At 43.1% G+C, this 17099-nt stretch overlaps 1 protein-coding gene across 5 annotated transcripts in view; it reads left to right on the top strand.

Annotated features, from left to right (window-relative positions):
- FGF12 (fibroblast growth factor 12) overlaps positions 1-17099 on the top strand; it is a 187518-nt gene that overhangs the window by 120724 nt on the left and 49695 nt on the right. For all 5 annotated transcript variants that reach the window (XM_048955378.1, XM_048955375.1, XM_048955377.1 and 2 more), the window contains 2 exons: positions 1706-1816; positions 6899-7002. In XM_048955378.1, coding sequence (XP_048811335.1) covers positions 1706-1816; positions 6899-7002 — 215 coding nt within the window. The remainder of the gene's footprint in view (positions 1-1705; positions 1817-6898; positions 7003-17099) is intronic.

Raw genomic sequence — 17099 nt, 5'->3', positions numbered from 1 at the left:
TCTTCCATTCTGTGCAAAGTACTTAAACATGAAAATTTAATGAGAGAGTAAAAATGAGGCTGGGACTCATTCAGGAACTGAAACATAGGTCTCCTACTGGAGAATGCCTATTAGTGCCTTTATTATTATTGTGGTATTAGATAAAAGGGAGGAAAAGGGACACATTGGAAGAGGGTGTAGTGTTCAGCTGTGCCTGATAATACAGCTTTGCATTCCCTTCTTTCTTGAATCAAGTTCCTGTGTCCAACGAAACAGATCTTGCCTTTTGGAAAGGAACAAAGCAAAATGTTTACTTTCAAATGAACTTATTTTGCTTTAGTTGACATGTGTTCTTAGTAGAGTGTACTTATTGTCCTAGGGCTGTGAATCTTGCTTTCCTGCAGTCTACACCATTTGGGTTACTATGAAATCACTTTTTAAAGCAGCATGGAAACCAACTGGCACTGATTTATTCATGGCAAGCATGTGCTTCTGTAGATACAAAATTGGACCTGATTCTCTTGAGGGCTGGTGGAGGGGCCCCCAAAGCTCCAACCCTTTACAGCCATCCACTCTGCTCTTCCTGCTGGCCATGGGGTTTGGCTGGAGGAAATCTGGGCTGGGGGGCTCTGCCCTCACCTGGGGAAGTCAGTGCAGGAATGTTAGGGATGGGCAATCCTGATGGGGCCACTTAAAGCACAATGTGACTGTGAGGTATGCAGTGACTGTGGCTTATCAGCCTCAGCAGAGGCTTGGAGGATGGAGGCTGATTACATTTTGGTATGCTGCACTGGATTTTTTTCCTCTTAGTAAGAATTCATTGTTGTTTGCTCAAAACTTCTCAAGGGTGGTCAGACAGAACTATGAACTTGCTTTGCATAAGGGAATCTCTGTAACCCAGCTGGTGGGGCTGCCTGTAGCTGGCTGGTTAGCTTTAAGAAGCTACATCGATAAAACACCTAGGACAATTTTTGACTATATTTCTGTTTGACCAGTGGACCCTGCTAATAATAAAGAGCAGTTCTCATCTGGCAGAGTATGTGGCACACGTTTTTTGGGAGGGAGGAACATACGGAATTTGAAAACAGAGGCGTTTCAGGTGCCCATAAATGCTTCGAAGGTCGTTTTTGGAGGTGTCTCACATCTGTTCTTCTTAGGAATTTTGCTCCTCTAATCCCACACAGTTGGACTGGTGCAGCCTGATTCAGTGCTCGGTTACTTTGGTGTTATGCTGCTGTAATAACATCAACTTAAACAGATTTTTCAGTGGCATAAAACTGGAGTGACACGATAGGGAATGAAACATAGAAACCGAGCAAGTTGCCTTCACAGGCAACACAGCAAGAAACAATAAGTGCATTCTTTGCTAGACTGCTAGCAAATTTGCTTCTAAACTGGAGGCATATTCAGAACATGTAAGCTGTCTAAAGACTTTCATTTGGTAGGTAACTTTCACTGAAGCAGTGTTGCATAAATCTGTTACTTTATGCTGTACCAACTATGCCTTGCATTTTACCTGCTCATCTGATCTCCATTTTATTTGCCTGTATGTCTGTGTATATATGAATATTTTACAGCCTCTCTTGAAAGGGATTGCAGAAAGCTGTCTTACTTCCAAACACTTTTCTTTACTCAGGGCTTAATGGGGGCTGTACAAATTAGGTCTCTTGCTACATTGGCATATCTAATAATTTTTTTTAAATTATATATACTTTTTCTTTTGCAGAACCCCAGCTGAAGGGAATTGTGACAAGGTTATTCAGCCAGCAGGAATACTTCCTGCAGATGCACCCAGATGGTACAATTGATGGGACCAAGGACGAAAACAGCGACTACAGTAAGAAAAATTAGCCTGTTTTGCAACCCAATTACAATCAAATGCATCACCTAGTGGGTCTTGATTGTGAAGCTTCATTTCAGAGAAGATTGAATTAGGAAGAAGCCAGATGTTTTTTACACATTTTTTTTTTAATCTATACTTCCCCTTTAAATCTTGCCTGTGTAATTTCATATGTTTCCTCTCCAATCTTGTTCCCTCCTGCCCCAATTCTGTAACTGCCATCTGGGTGGGGTGGAGAATAAAACCCATGATTTGAACTGCTGCCAGAAGAGAAAGGAGATTATATTTATACACATGCCACATGGGTAAAGGATACAGGGAATTCTCTTTCCAAGGAGAAGAGGAGATAATTGCTTTTGCTTTTTTTATCCTGAAAAATTCAGCAAGCATTGGGAATTTCCGAGCTGGAGAAATCCAGCTGTTCATCCAAGTCTCTTGCTTTGAGACTGAGATTATTGGATGTCCTTTCCTTTCCAAATGAGGTCTGCTTCCAAAAAAATGCTCAAAGGGGATTAGATTCGCACTATTCACCAAAGGATTGCAAAGTGGAGCCGTGTAGGTTTAAAAGTGATGCTCGTATGCAGGAGCCATAATGGTTTAAACCAGCCAATAACCCATATCCCTTTGCCAGAGCAGTGTGCAAGAGAGGGGCTCTGTGAGGAAAAGAACCACACGTGGACAACCTCGCCACACTCCTGTATACCTCTTACTCTGGGGGGGCCTGAGCCTTCCTACAAGAAGCCTGGCCTTGGATTTTCTCAGGCAGATGCCAGCACACAATGAGTTCAGTGGGCTTTAGCAAGTGAGTAATGAACCAGTGCTGGGTGGTATTAGCTGCTTTTTTTTCGAAGGAGAAAGACATAGGATGTTTTCAATCTGCAGAAAATCCCATTGGAGGCCTATTTGTCATCTGGCATGCAAAGAGCTTCTGGAAATGGCAGGGATTCATTGCTCTCATATATCACTGAGGACCAAACAACAAAGTAATGGGCTTAAATGGAAGCAGAACTTGAGTAAACAGCAGAGAAAAAGGAAATGTAAGGACAGTTCTGCAATATTTCAGGCTGGCAGATGAAAGAAGGGAAGCTTCTTCTGGCCCCTCCTCAGAGGGCACAAGAGCAATCTCCTGTGTCTCTGTGACTGAGTTAGCCCCTCATTGCTCAAACAGTTCTTATTTATGTCAGAGATCAGATTGGCAGCAAGATGCTAAGTACTTGTAAGCCTCTTCTACTCTGTCGTCTTAATTGGAAATAGATGGGCTGAAGGGCACTTCTGGAGTGTCAATTTTTCTGGTGAGATGACAGCCCTACCTTGGCAGCCTGGTGGCACAGGAGGTCATGGCTGTAATGTGCCAAGCCCATTGCTCAGTCATGGGCTGCGCAGGAGGGTTTGGTGCATAAAGGGGCATTTCAGATGGAGATTACAGGGGTCAAACTATCCCCTATGTCCTGACCTTAGGGCGTATCAGAAGAGAAAAATCCAATCTGATAGTATTTGGCTCCTGAAAATGAGAAGAGTATGCTTTATTCATTCCTATTTAACTTTTGACTGCTCACTTTCCTTTATAAATCTTCAGCTTAAGTCAGTGATTTATATGATACGAAGCTTCCTGCTATAGCTTCAAAACTAAGCAACACTTTCCACTTCAGAAGTAACAAAAAATAAAAAGCATACATCCTCCTTTCTATATTCCTTTAGATCTCTTGAATTTTGACCAGAAAAAAAAACCAAACACGTAAGTGTATTCAACTAAGTGAACAGCTGCAGACTTGCCTCACTGATATTTTCTGTTTTAAAATATTTATCCAGAACACTTCTGGCCAGCTATTCAGAAGCCTGCACTGTATTTCTGTGCAAAACTCATCAAAAATAGATAAATGATATTTTCCTGTCCCTGGAGTGGTGTTGGTTAACTCACTTCCACTGTCAGAGAAGGATGCTCTTGATGCTCGCAGCAGGTCCTTGCCACCATGTGTGGCCACACGTTCTCTGTTCAGAAGTCATCTTCACACAATTAAATGCCCAGTGAATGCTGTGTTCCATACACTGACTCTGTGTGCTGAATCTACGCACTGATTATTTGAATTATCATTATGAAAGGAAGCCTAATTCTTGGGGAAAGCATTAGGTTGGTTTACTCTGGCAAAATAAACATTTCAAATGAGATGCTGACATGTCCCTTAGATACATCTGACGCAATTAAAAGTTCTAATAAAAATCCAACTATTTGTATAAGAGGAACTGCTAATATTTAAGCAATTTTAAAATGAATTATCTATCTGGTTCTCATTTTATAGGTGTTCTTGAGAGGCTGATGGCATTTATTTTCCACCCTTTCTTTTAAAGAAAAGAGGGGGAAAAAAAAAACTAAGCCAAGTTCTAATGGTATTTGAATGGGCATCCAGCCAGCTTCCCACAAAACAGTGCTTGGGACATCTGTTCCTTATATCATACGGTTAGAGGCACACTATCTTAACATAAGCAAGAGGACAGGTTCTCTTCCTACTCTTATTGGGATATATGAAGAATTTTTTGTATATAAGGTAGCTCAGACCCATAATCAAATAAGTGTTCAGTGTTTAAAAAGTGTTGTGTGTCTGATAAACTGCAGTGATCAACATGTTTGTGATCAAAGGATTTAGCAGTGAAGTGTGATAAAAGTGCTATAATCAATAAGTGTTGTCGCATATAAATCTGGTGGTGGGAGAAGACGGTGAAATGTAATGACAGCAAATCAGCAGAAGCATACAGTGTCTTAATTTTTCTATCTTCTGCACGTTAAACTGAGGAGTATGTCCATCCCATGTGGTTGCATATGGCATAGAAAATATAACTTTTGCAGCAGAAGTGTTTAATGATTTTTTTTTTTTTTTACTACATCAGACCCCATAGGGTGGAATAATAGGATTGTTAATGTTGGAAAAGACCACTAAGATTGTCTAGTCCAACCACTGACCATGTCCCCTCAGTGCCACATCTCCTTGATTCTTGAACACCTCCAGGGATGGTGACTCCCACCTCCCTGGGCAGGCTGTGTCAGTGCACCACCACTCTTTCAGAGAGGAAATTGTACTTGTGGAGAAAAGAGAGTTTGGGATATGGAGGTACTTCCGGGTGGAACTTCTCCCCACTGATTCTGGGCATTATCACCCCACTGCCTAATGAATGCTTTGAATGGTCTGTCACAGGTTTTCTATGGAAGACAAATTGGCTGTACAGAAAGAATGATGGTGCCCATTTTGCTTCATTATTTGCAGTAACGTGCTCCATTTTTCAGTGGGGGAAAAATTAGGCAAGGGAAATGCTTATAAATAGATTTGTTAATTACAGAGGGTTTTAAACCTTTCTAGTAGTGAGAAATTGATTGAAATATAGGCTTGCCTTGGTTACTGTGCTCCTCAACAGTAGAATTATGTTGTAATGCAGCTCTTTGGTGCCAGTAGCTACACTGGGGCTTGTCTGTTTCCACTTGGAACACTAAGAGTAGTGCACTTCTTGGCTCTTATTGTTCAAAGACCAATACCTATGTTGAACTTTACATTGATATGTTGAAGCCCTCTGCTTGCTTCCTATGAAACTGCTTAAACATAGGCACCAATTTTGGTAAGGCTTAAGCATACATTTTGAAATTCCATTGAAGATGGTGGTTATAACTGCAAGAAGTTGTGCAGTTTTTAGGAGTTTGACAAATCTCCTGTGTTCTCCATTGTTTGCAAGCAACAATTTTTATTTTTTTTTACTACTTTTCTCTCCCTATTTGCTATAAATGTTTTCCTCTTTAAAAGGGGATCACAACCACTTTTGTCTCATCCTCTCTGTAGTAATTCACGTGAAGGAGGTTCTTAAAAACCACCTCATGATGGAGTTAAATCCATGTTACCTGGCATGTGTGTGTCTAGAAGGTTTCCTTGGAGAGCGATGCTGGCATTGAGTTATATTTGAGTTCTTCCATTATACCAGCTTTAACAACAGCCTGACCTGAGGAGCTGCAGCAATTTGACTGGGCCGTTTGAGCAAAAGCTGCTTTTGCCTTCAGTGCTGATGTTAAATCAGGGGTGGCACATATCCCAGAGAAGGAAAGACTAAGAGATGGCACAGAGAGGTCTGCTTCTCTTGCAGACATTATGGGAAGACATCTTCCAAGTGTAGAAATTTGTAAATGATCTATAAAATGAATCAGTTTGAGGATTATGTCCTTACAGTCAGTTGGAAAATAGGAATACTTCATTGTGCTCTGTCACTCAGTCCTTCTTCTACACTCTGCCTGCTGTTGGGTCTCCTCTGGTCTCATTCAAACATCCCGGTCAGTTCTAGAGTTTTGAGCAGATTTATTAAAAAAAAGAAAAGTATTAAAAAGACAAGAAATGCTTAATGAACGTGAAAGGGGCAGTCTGAACTAGTGACTAGGAAATTGGGAAAAAACTCCCATTCCAGAGTAGTTGTGTGAGGAGACCTTGAATGGAGCATTCCCATGTTTCAGCTTGACCCTGTGCCTGTTTTTCCATGTGCTGAGCTCTGCCCATGGCTGGGTCCAGTTAGCTCTTTGGAAGCTGAAGCATAAGGTCCTGCAGCACCTGGATGCTCTTGTCTTACAGATCTCAGTGGGAACAAAGCCATGTTAATGCCTGAGTGTTCAGAATATCAGTGCTGACAGTCCTCTCCCTTTTGAATTCCTTAGAAATGCAGCAAAAGCCTGACCATACAATAATGCTTAATGGAAAGGTCTTTCACTGAGATTCAGGGGCTGTTTGGAATCAAGCAATAAGAAATAATTGGCAGGAAGTTGCTGCAGCGCTTTAGTCATTAGGATGGCAGTAAAATTGAGTTCTGAAAGGTCATATCTTCTGTCCTATCTAGTGCTGCTTCTGAATGAGGAGCAGAGCTCTGGTCAGGTCTGTGTCTCTTCTTCTGTCCTTTTTAAAAACTGCTTTCAGCATCAAAGCTATGGCTGTGGATCCTTCATGTAGCTGGAATGGGACTTGTTTCCAACTCAGGACTGGGGTGGGCTAGCCCCAAGGCAGGAAGAAGCAGTGGCCACACGAGCTGATGTCTCAGTAACTTTCGCTTTTCTTTCCGCAGCCCTTTTCAACCTAATTCCTGTGGGTCTTCGTGTGGTGGCAATCCAAGGGGTGAAGGCAGGCCTGTACGTTGCCATGAACGCTGAGGGCTATCTCTACAGCTCAGTAAGTACTTGCACCCTTGGTGGCTGGGTTTTGTAAGTGGGAGGGAGGACTTGGAGGCAGTCACATATTGGGAAGCCTGTAAAAGCAGGAATGATGGGAGCTGCTGCAAAGCCACGCAATATTCACTTCAAAGTGTCTCTGTGGAGCTTCGTGGTAATATTTCCTGACCTGTAAAGATACACTTTGCATTCCTTTGAGTAGTTACTTAATGTAGGTCGTGTTGTAGAGGAGGTTTTGTGGTTTGCTGGTTATATTCTGGTTTCATATTTGTGAAATGGGATGGACCGAATGGAATTGCTTCTGTATTGCACCCAGAAAACTGATCATAGGTGGTGCCCTGATGGGTCATGCTCTGCTTTTGACTGAGGTGTAAATCCACTGTAATACACTGACTTCGTTAAAATGGTTCTGGACTGTTCTGTTGGCAGTACTTCAGTGGAGCAGAATTACTCTGTATTTGTGTGGTCTTTTTAATGCACATTAAAGATAAGTGAGGCATTTTTTACTGGCTAATTCCCCTATAACTTTCTTAGATGGCATGAAAGGGCATGAGGTTATTCATAAGATTCTCATTTGAAGTAAGTAATTGATTTTCACATTGAATAATTGATTCAGTGATTTATTAAATATGGCAGCCCTTTGCCAGAAATTTTTATGCTTCAAATAACTTTGCTCTAGTTCTACATAGTAAGTAGTGATAGTTATTAACACGCTTCTCATTTCTGTGCTTATGATATCTTGAAAGCATATAGGCAAGATTCTAATCTCATCTCCATTTGTGTAAATTTACAGCACAGTGATTCTGCTCTTGTCTCAGCGTTTACTTTGCTTTAAAAGCGCACGTGAGATTGGAGATGGGACTGCTGAAACAGCCTCTGGTGTGAGGCATAAATGTTGATTTCCGCAGCCTGTCCACTGTGTGCCTTCCCATAAACCTGCAGACCATGCAGTGCTGTACCATGTGTGCAGACAAAGGCAATGCTGTGTTCCTGGTCAGCTTTAAATCACTCGTGTGGCTGGGATTTCCTCCGTTCCCTTGGGAGCTAATAACGCTCTCTTTCCTAGCTGCTCAGGGTAGAAAATGGCAAGTGGATATGTTAGTATGCCTGGCGAGATAGGTCTCAAAACTGGCTGCTTGTCAAGAAGAGACAGAGATCAATCTGGATCTCTATGGATGCCAGACGCTTCCTGTTCTTTCATAGTCCAGTAAACATAAATGACTGCCTCTAAATAAGTTGCATCAGTTCACTAACAATGAAAATCTTCTTTTTGTGAAGTGATCAGATCCTAAAGGTAGATAATACCAAGATATCTGCTATTCATGTGAAGTGTCTTAAAATGCTTCAAATCATACATTATTCAAATTAGATTGGTTTAATGGAGCCTGCTTGTTTCTTGTGTGTATCTTAAATAGGATGGTTAAGCAGGGAAGACTGAGGATATGCTTTGATGGTGGTAAATGAAGTGCACCTCATTACATGCCATGGCTTGACAGCATATAGCTCTGTTTAAACTAGTACAAGAGTGAAGCTGTTTTTTGTGAATGTAAGGTTTCTTTTCATGGTAAATGGATGCTACTGTCCCATCTCTGCTTCAGGGAGATGGAACTTCCCAGGGTGGATTTTCTTGTACTGACTGGTATCTCTGTCTTACAACAACACATCAATAAATTCACTGTGCTTTGGAGAAGTCCCCAAGATAAGAAAGAAGATAAGAAAATTTGGGAATAATTAAGCCTGTTAGAAGCGGGGGCATGGGTCAAGCCTCTCATAGTATCAAAGACAAGGGATTAGACTAGGATCCCATGAAAGAACTGGATGTGACTGAGAAGGGCTCAGCCTGTCCAAGCAGCTTCTTGGTTGCTGTAGCATTCCTTGTGGGGCCGGCTCCCACTCCAAGCCAACATTTGGCATGGCTGTGTCTGACTCAGAGACTGTGCTGGGGAACTGCTTTGGCAGCGCTGACAGTCTGCTCCCCACTGGGGCGAGCCAGCCGCGGCCATGCTGCCTGGACCTGACTGCAGCCTACACCAAAGGACATGTTGTCCCTGTTCCCTTGCTCAGCAGACCCTAAACTATGGCTTTGGACTGGCTTCCTTTGTTGTTATGCTTGCACCTGCTTTTTCCCTAGCCTTTTCTGAGAGATTTCTGGAAAATGGGTCAATATTCCCCATACATAACGTTCACTCACGCGGATCCATTGATAAATGAACTTATTCTGCTGCTTGGCTGCCTCACCTGCTGTCTGTCTCAGACTAGCCCTGCTTGGACTTCTTGTAATGCTCTCAAACCTGGAATTGTTTTCAGATAAAACACAACTATCTAGGGATGTGCTGCTTCTTGCATTTTTTTTCCTCCTCTAGAACCCAGGTTTTCTGCAACTGTAGCTGAACACATTGCCACTGCAGGGTTTGGTTGTTTGGGGTTTTTCTGATAGTATTTAATCTGTGTGTGCCAGCTGGGACCTTGGCTGACATCCTTTGCACTGGATCAAACCAGAGGCTATTATCAGCTTGGTCTTGGAGATGGTCTGTGCCAGCTCCTTCTCAGCGTGGACTCTCGAATGAATGAGTTTAGAATAAGCAGCCCTTGGAAAAAGTCTCCCCACCACCAATCAGAGCTGGTTCTCTGATGCCAGCTTTGGTGAGAAAGCTCTTCGCAGAAACGTGCAGTACTCTCCAAGACTGATGCGCTTGGCCACATCCATACCTCTAGCAGTGAATTTCTTCATGTCTCCCGTGCGGTTAGAGATGAGCATGGACAGTGTGGGGTTGGTTTACTTGCTGCCTGCAGCCAACCATAGATCCCTAGCTAGCTAGCTTTACAGCTGGCTGAATGTGTTAGATGCCAAAGCTCATTGGCTTGGGAATCAGCTGTTTATGACTTTAATGGATTGTTTATTTACACTTGAGACCTGCTTTTTTTCCCAGACTAGCTTAGTGAGGTCTCGGAGGTCTGCTGTGGAATCAGGTGCTGAGTAGGCAAGAAAATCAGGCCTTAATCTGAGGCACTTGCCTTTGCAGACAGCTGGATGCAAAAGCACCATCCTCACAGCGAGCTTGCAGAGTCATTGGTGAGTTTCCGCAGAGGTTCGTTGTAATATGGAGCAGCTGTCAATTCCCTGGTGATGCCCAAAAATATTTATCAGCACCTGTTTTGGGGAGATGAACAACCCTCCTGGGGATCCTCTGTTGGCATTTGATACTAAAGCAGCAATATACAAAGTGAGTGAAGGACAGCATTTCTACTTGTACTGTCTCAGCTCTTGGGAAGCTGAGGCCAAGGGCTGGTTGTTGCAGAGGACAGGAAAACATAGAATAAAGAGGTACGTCCCGCTCCAGTGAGTTTACAGCTTAATTGTAACGGGAGAAGACACAGAACATGCTCTCCTGTCTGTCGATCTGCAGTTAATGGCTTCACTACCAAATTAATTCCTACTTCCGTATAACCTTGCTAAGTGAAGTTGGAACCGTCCCTTCAGTCTCAACTCCCAGCTTTCTCTCCGTCATTCCTCTTTCATCTCAGAGGAGTATGGGAATGGACCACCCCAAAAATAGTTTGGCTGAGAGGCAAGATCCTGGAGCTTGTCATGGGCAGGGTGTCCCCAGGCCCACCCAGTCATGCCAAGTACACCGACGTTGCAGCTCTCCATGTGATATGTATAATTCAGTGGCACTGCGGCTGGGATTGGTTTTGCCCCAAGTGCATAACGCTTCTAAAATGTATTGCTCTCATATATTCCTTGTTGTTTAACTCTGAACTCTAATTATTTTTGAAATGGCAAATCATGATACATAATTTATTGGGAAGACTGAGAAAACCCTAGCAGAGATGGGGAATGCAGAGGAGAAAAAAAATAGGTTGCTTACCAGGACTCAGTGTGATTTTACAGTATCAACCTGCTAGTTGAAATGCTGAAATTAGAGCTTGAATCACTTCAAAGATTCCTACTAATAAGGGAATGATTATGCACAATAAAAAAAAAATCCAAACAGCGCTGAAAAAAAAAAAAGTCATGTTAAGAGCTCAGTGTCTTTTCATTTTTCCCTTTCTCTGCTTTTTTATTCTGCTCTATCATTTTGCATAATAAACATGTCTTGCAGAATAATAAACAAGCATCTGGGGAAGTATGTATATTAACTGTATTTTTTAATCTGCTTGCAATGCTGTAACTATTTTGCTACAACTCCTCCAGGGTTGCTGTACTCTTATTTACATCATTTCAAGGTCAAGGGCTGAAATCAATAATGCTGCATTCTCTCCCCTAATAGGCTTGGGGTGTCAACCTTCTGCCAATGGCATTTCTTTAATGCCTGTTTGACCTCGAGCCCTGCTAGGTGAATCCATCAGAAGTGTCGATCCATTGGGCAGGTATCCTGAACATCTCGTTTTTGCAGACTTTGTAGATGAGCACGCTGCTGGGGGGATTCCCTGGTTTACATGGCTCATTAGGGAGCCAGGTCAGCAGAGACAGAAATGTCTCCAAAGGGAAAGCACAACAGGAGCCCAATTTAATGTGCTTTTAATTTTCCCCCTAGGGCATCCACTCTGCTTCGCTGGTAGTTTAAGTGGGTTTGCTGAAAAGAGATGTTAACTGGAAGATGTGAAATGCCTCTTTTCTCCAGGCTTAATCATGAATGTGGAGGGAGTAAAATGGATGCTGGGGGCAAGCAGTTGTTCCAGGAAAGCCAGTCCCTGGGAGCAGATTCCTACCTTGCATCGAATGTTCCTAAAATACAGCTGATGAGTGTTCTGGTAGCATGGAAACCTGTAAACACATCTATCAATAGCCAGGCAGTCACTTTTCTAACCAATGAGGTGCTCCACCCACGTTGCCTGGCTGTCCTCATCTCTCAGAAGCAAAGTGGTGCTTCAGCTTTCTATGTGCCCTGGCACTGAGAGTTCCCCTGTCCTACGTGAGATTGGTGGTAACTGGGCTTGAGATTGTTCAAGATGTGGTGGCATGATTGAGATGTATGAGAAAACAGACTGACCTCATTTGGCAACACCTCCTGGGTTACTTGTCAGACAGGGAGGCTGGCAGGAGATCTGGGTGCTGCAGAACTGTGACTTTTTGGGCAGATTTCCCATCTGGCAGCTCACTGAAGAACCTTGCTCCCAGGACTTCCTTAGCAGAGAACCATAGAGGGGCTCCCATTTGAGGTTGCTGCTCTGCATAGGATCAGGCTTGGCTGTTTTTTGTGCTGAGAACAAAACCAGTGGTAGCAGGACATAACTTGTCCCTGTTCGTTGCAGGGGAGTTGGACTAGATGGCCTTTAAGGACCGCTTCCTACTCAAATGATTCTGTGATTCTACAATAATCCTGTTCTCTTAGCTAGCTTATGTAATAATAGTGTAATTTATAAAGAATGAAGATGCTTTTAAATAAGGCTTGTCTTAACTTAATCTTGGTTGCTTAGGACATTTAATAGTACGTTATGTTTCATGTAATGCCATCCGAAGAGGCAGAAATGGGACGTTTCCCTTGTAAGCAGTGATCTGTCAATACAGGGATGCATTATGGTCTGTTGCTGAAATTTCATTTTGGAAGAAAATCAGGGAAAAATATACCAGTGGTGCTGACTCATCTCATCTTGACACTTCCCCAAAGAAATTCTGCAGATCCCCATTTTGAAAGGACTTTTAAGCATGTTTCATATTGCTTTACCATTTCTAATAAAATCAGAACAAAATATTTAGATTTCGATGGAGCATTATAATCTCTCATGGTTTCCTTCAAGGGAAGGGGGAGGAGGTTAAAGCACCCAGGAGGGCAGGCTTCCTCTGGACTGTAAGAAAGGCAAGATTAGAAATCTCAAAGATGAATCACTGTGATAGCTACTATCTTCTGCACAGCCTTCCTTTTGTTGATTTGTGTGAGTCCAAGTGTGTAGCTCCAATTTTGATAAGGAGGTAGGCAAAGTCTTTAGGCAGGCACTAAGCAGCAGTAGTGACCAATTAACCGCTGCAGGGGAAATGATGAGGTAGAAGCAGAAGAAAATGATTGATGCAATACAGTGTTCCAATTGGATTTTGGAAGGAAACTCTAGAAAATGTCCAGACTGAGAATGGAGAGGCGTGCAAGGAATCCCATAGTTAGCAGAGGTGATGTGAGTGGAGCAGCCTAGCAATGCTTGGAATATAACACTGCTGCAGATGTTCCTTGGTTGCAGGAATGCCTGTATTGTTGTTGCGGGTACCTTGTGACTGAACACTAGAAGGATGAAGCTGGTAACAGTGATTTTTTGAGTAGTGTTGGGAGAAGGTGATTTTTTTAATGTCCCTCCTGACCTAAGCCATTCTGTGATTCTATTAAAAATCATACCGAGGTTGGTGTTCCACCTCGCTGTGGGGCTGATGTGGCAGAGCATTGCCAAGGGTTGCTCAGTGCTGTGCTGTATTTGTTTCCTGTGTTGCATTTGTCAGTGTTCACTCTTAAGAGATGCTTCCAGTGCCTATGACACAGGTATTTGTCAAGAAGGAATTAATAAGCTGAGAACTACCAGACTTATTACACCCAGACCAACCAACTCTCTGTCAGGAGCACGGTCCACAGAGACAACAGCTGTCTGCATTATGACATGTCAAGTTGTATTGACATGGAGCCTGGCAAATGGAGTTGACAGGTCATGGGGAAAATTGCCGTGTTCACTATCTCCCTGTGAGCAGCCCTGGGGCTGTGTGTGCTTGGTTCCTTCCATGCAGGGACCCAGTGGGGCAAGTAACTGCTCTGGTCCACAGCATCTTCAATGGCAAGAGGAGCTCTGGGTTCTTTTGGTGTTGATGCACTTCTTCAGCCCCCATGAGTGATCTGGAGAGGTGGTGGCAGCACAGTTCCTTTTGATAGGCTTCTCTTTGCATTCTGACGGATGGGGGATGCAGAAATAGGCAGGAGCTGAACTCATCTCCCTGGGCCACTAATGTGCTTTGCCCCGAACTCTTCAGCCTGCTTTGGTTTTTTAATGTCATTTATTCCATGTCTGCTTTGTCCATAAATAGGGATGATATCTGTTTTCCATGTGTGAAATCTAGATAAAACTCTAGCTTGCCAAGAATAACAGTGAGATAATTAACATTTTGTTTTGTGCTGGAGAGAGGACAAATATTATCCTTCCTGAGTTCAGACTGCGTTTGATATGAAAGGAACGAGGCAGGTTTTGAGAGAGGACGTGTTTGTCTGAGGTCAGGTGTGTGTTAATGAACTGATTCCGATCTCCTTTCTGATAACACCCAAGTCAAATATAAAATGGATAAAACTAGTGAATGGCATGCCTTTGCCAAACAGTGACTAATGGCTCTGGAGGCGAAGGCTGGAGATACGACAGTCATAGGCAGGCTGAAAAACCTGAGAAGAAACCTTACTGACTGTGCATGTAATTATAACTGGGAGCCAAGTGATAGAAAACTTTTTAAATTGGAAACATTGTTGGATTGTAATGTGATTTTCCAGGGGAAAGGAAGAGAAGTTCAAAATACTTGGGTTATTTCAAGCCAGACTGGCTGAATCTGGAGATAGTAGTGTACTGTAGCAGAAAGGCCTGGGTGAGAGCCTGGACTTGGGTTTGCTGTGAAGATACCATCCTGACTAAGCACTAGCAAAGCAGAAATAATTTTTGTGAAGTTGCTGTACCCTGGGAGCTGAATTCAGGTCCCATAAGTTTTCATTCCTATGAGTCCCAAGACACGGGGCTGGCTTCGGGTTCCTCTAGCTGCGTGGCACAGCGCTGCATGACCAGCAGCCTTCTGAAGCTGGCATAAACATGCCCAGCAGTGGTCTGGGACCTGGCCTTGGAGCTGCAGTGGGTTTGACAAGGAGTGGAAGCTTTGTTGCTTAGGAGCCAGGAGAGAAGCAGAGAGTATCAGAGACAGAACCCATCCTCCCCCATCCACTGGGGCCACTGACACACCATCTTATGGAAGGCTGAAAATGGGAGCCCTGAGTGGATGTTACTGACTTTTTTTCAGATGTGTCAGTTGTACATTCCTGGGGTATTTGATTACATTATGCAAGTTGTACATTTTGAATGGATGAATAAACAAGGTAGAATCCGAACTTAAAATAGCATTTTTCAAATGTACATTTCAAACTGCTGTAGAACTTTTTTTTTTTCTTATTAGTTTATTAAAATCTGGAATGGCACATGAGACTCAAAGATGGTGCATGCAGGATTTGAGGTGTAAAATTATGAAAAAGCAGGAGACTTTGAAAGTTCCAGTGGTAAAAGGCAAATCATAGCCTGTTTTGCCTCATAAATAGGAAGAGAAAACCCTGACTTTGTTAGATGGGATGGTTCAGAGAAGAGTTTGGAGTTCATGGTCTGATTCTTATTTTTCAAGCTTAAATGAAATTGCTCTGCTTTGCCAGCAATCTTCTGTAGATGTCTCACAGGACTGGAACACCAAGTAATTGTGGTCCAAGTCATGGCTATTAGTTCCATTATGATGCATCCTTTCCCTTTCTGCCCACAGTTAGGCTACATGTTTAGTCTTTTATTTTTGTGTGACTAATTTCACTCACTTGAGGTTTTGCTGTGCTTTAGTTACATCATCCGAAGGCTTTGCCTGCTCACCTTGTTGCTTTCTTAATTTTTCCTTTGTCTTAGCCACTCCTCATTAATTTTGTATCAGCATGTTTTGGACTATGTACCCAAGAGGAAGGATTCATCTCATTGGGTGGACACTATTGCTTTTGGTTGATTAAAAAGGGCTGCTTTTGCACTTCTGATGCCATCCTTTCTTGAATGGTGGGAATTACTTGCTGCAGAAAATCTTGACAAACCCTAAAACTTTTAAATCACATAGACACATACATATGAATCACAGGTTAAATTGGTATTTTGACATCTCAGCCTCTGGGAAGGCAGTGAAGAGACTCTGTGAGCATCCTGCTACCTCTGAAATGCTGATGGCATCTGTAGTGCAGAGCACCAGGAGCCTGGGGAGCAATGGTAGGCTTTCAGGCTTTTTTCTGTAAGTTATCTGTATCCCAGGAAGTATTTTGCTATTCAGAGCAATGCACTCTCCAATCCCCCAAATACATACCTGGGCACCGACCCTATGCTAAAAGCTTTCCAAACTATGAATACCCTCTTGACATAAATAAGATATGGCATGAAGATGGTAAGTCTTCATATCTCCCCACCATTTTCCTCCTGAGAAGACTTGTCTTTGTAGGAAGCTTCCTTGGTTGGCTGCTCTGAAGGCTGCACATTAGATGCATTATTGATAGCAGCGTGTGGGACTTGCATGCATACATGCACATGTTACAGACTCCCAGATGCCTCCTGGAGCACTGCAGAGGAATTACTTAAGCTGGGCAGAGATTGTCTGCTTAGCTGTAAAGCCTTGGAGACAGAAATCAGCATGAATCTCTTACACAGCCTTTTCACTTCCACCATTTAATCATCGTGAACATGCAATTGGAGAGGGAAAAAAATAGAGCCAGTGGGATAATGAACATGGCTGTTAGGTGAGGAATCTCTCCTAAGCAAGATTGGAGAAGGACAATTCTCTGCATCCGTGCTGCAGTGTCCCACCCCTGTGCACTCATGCCAGGCATCATGCATCTTCAGAGTGATTGCTTCCTGTTCCTGGAGGGTCAAGCTGAACACTGGCAGCTGATGGGCAGCCAGGTCAGAGAAGTGCTGCTCTGCTTCAATCTCTGATGGGTACACCACTCATATACTGTCAGCGTAAAGCAAGATTAAGCCTGTGGCTGTCACATATTAAGTAGAGTCTTGTTAAAATGCAGTTCTTTTGCCTAAAGCTGCATCCTCTCATTGGCCTTGAGGGACGTGCTGGTCTGAGGGCATCTGGGTCATCTGGATCATGGACAGTGGGAGGAATTAAGTCAGCTGGAGCTGCAGAGGCCGATGGCGTGGGCTCCAAAATGAATCTGTTATCATTTACCTGTGAGTTGCTCTGGCGCTCTCCCACACTCTCAGATAATTCTCCCTCATCATGGGAAGCTGCAACACATAGCGAAGGAAACTGAGCGCAGAGGAGTGATGTGACATGCTGAAGGTCACGCATGGAGTCTGGATTAGTTCTTCTCTTCTTCTTGATCCTAATTCTTAATCAGGAGCTTTCTTTTGTAT

The sequence above is a fragment of the Lagopus muta genome, chromosome 9, assembly GCF_023343835.1.
Source record: "Lagopus muta isolate bLagMut1 chromosome 9, bLagMut1 primary, whole genome shotgun sequence".
NCBI lineage: Eukaryota > Metazoa > Chordata > Aves > Galliformes > Phasianidae > Lagopus > Lagopus muta.
This window is presented reverse-complemented; position numbering and strand designations above follow the sequence as displayed.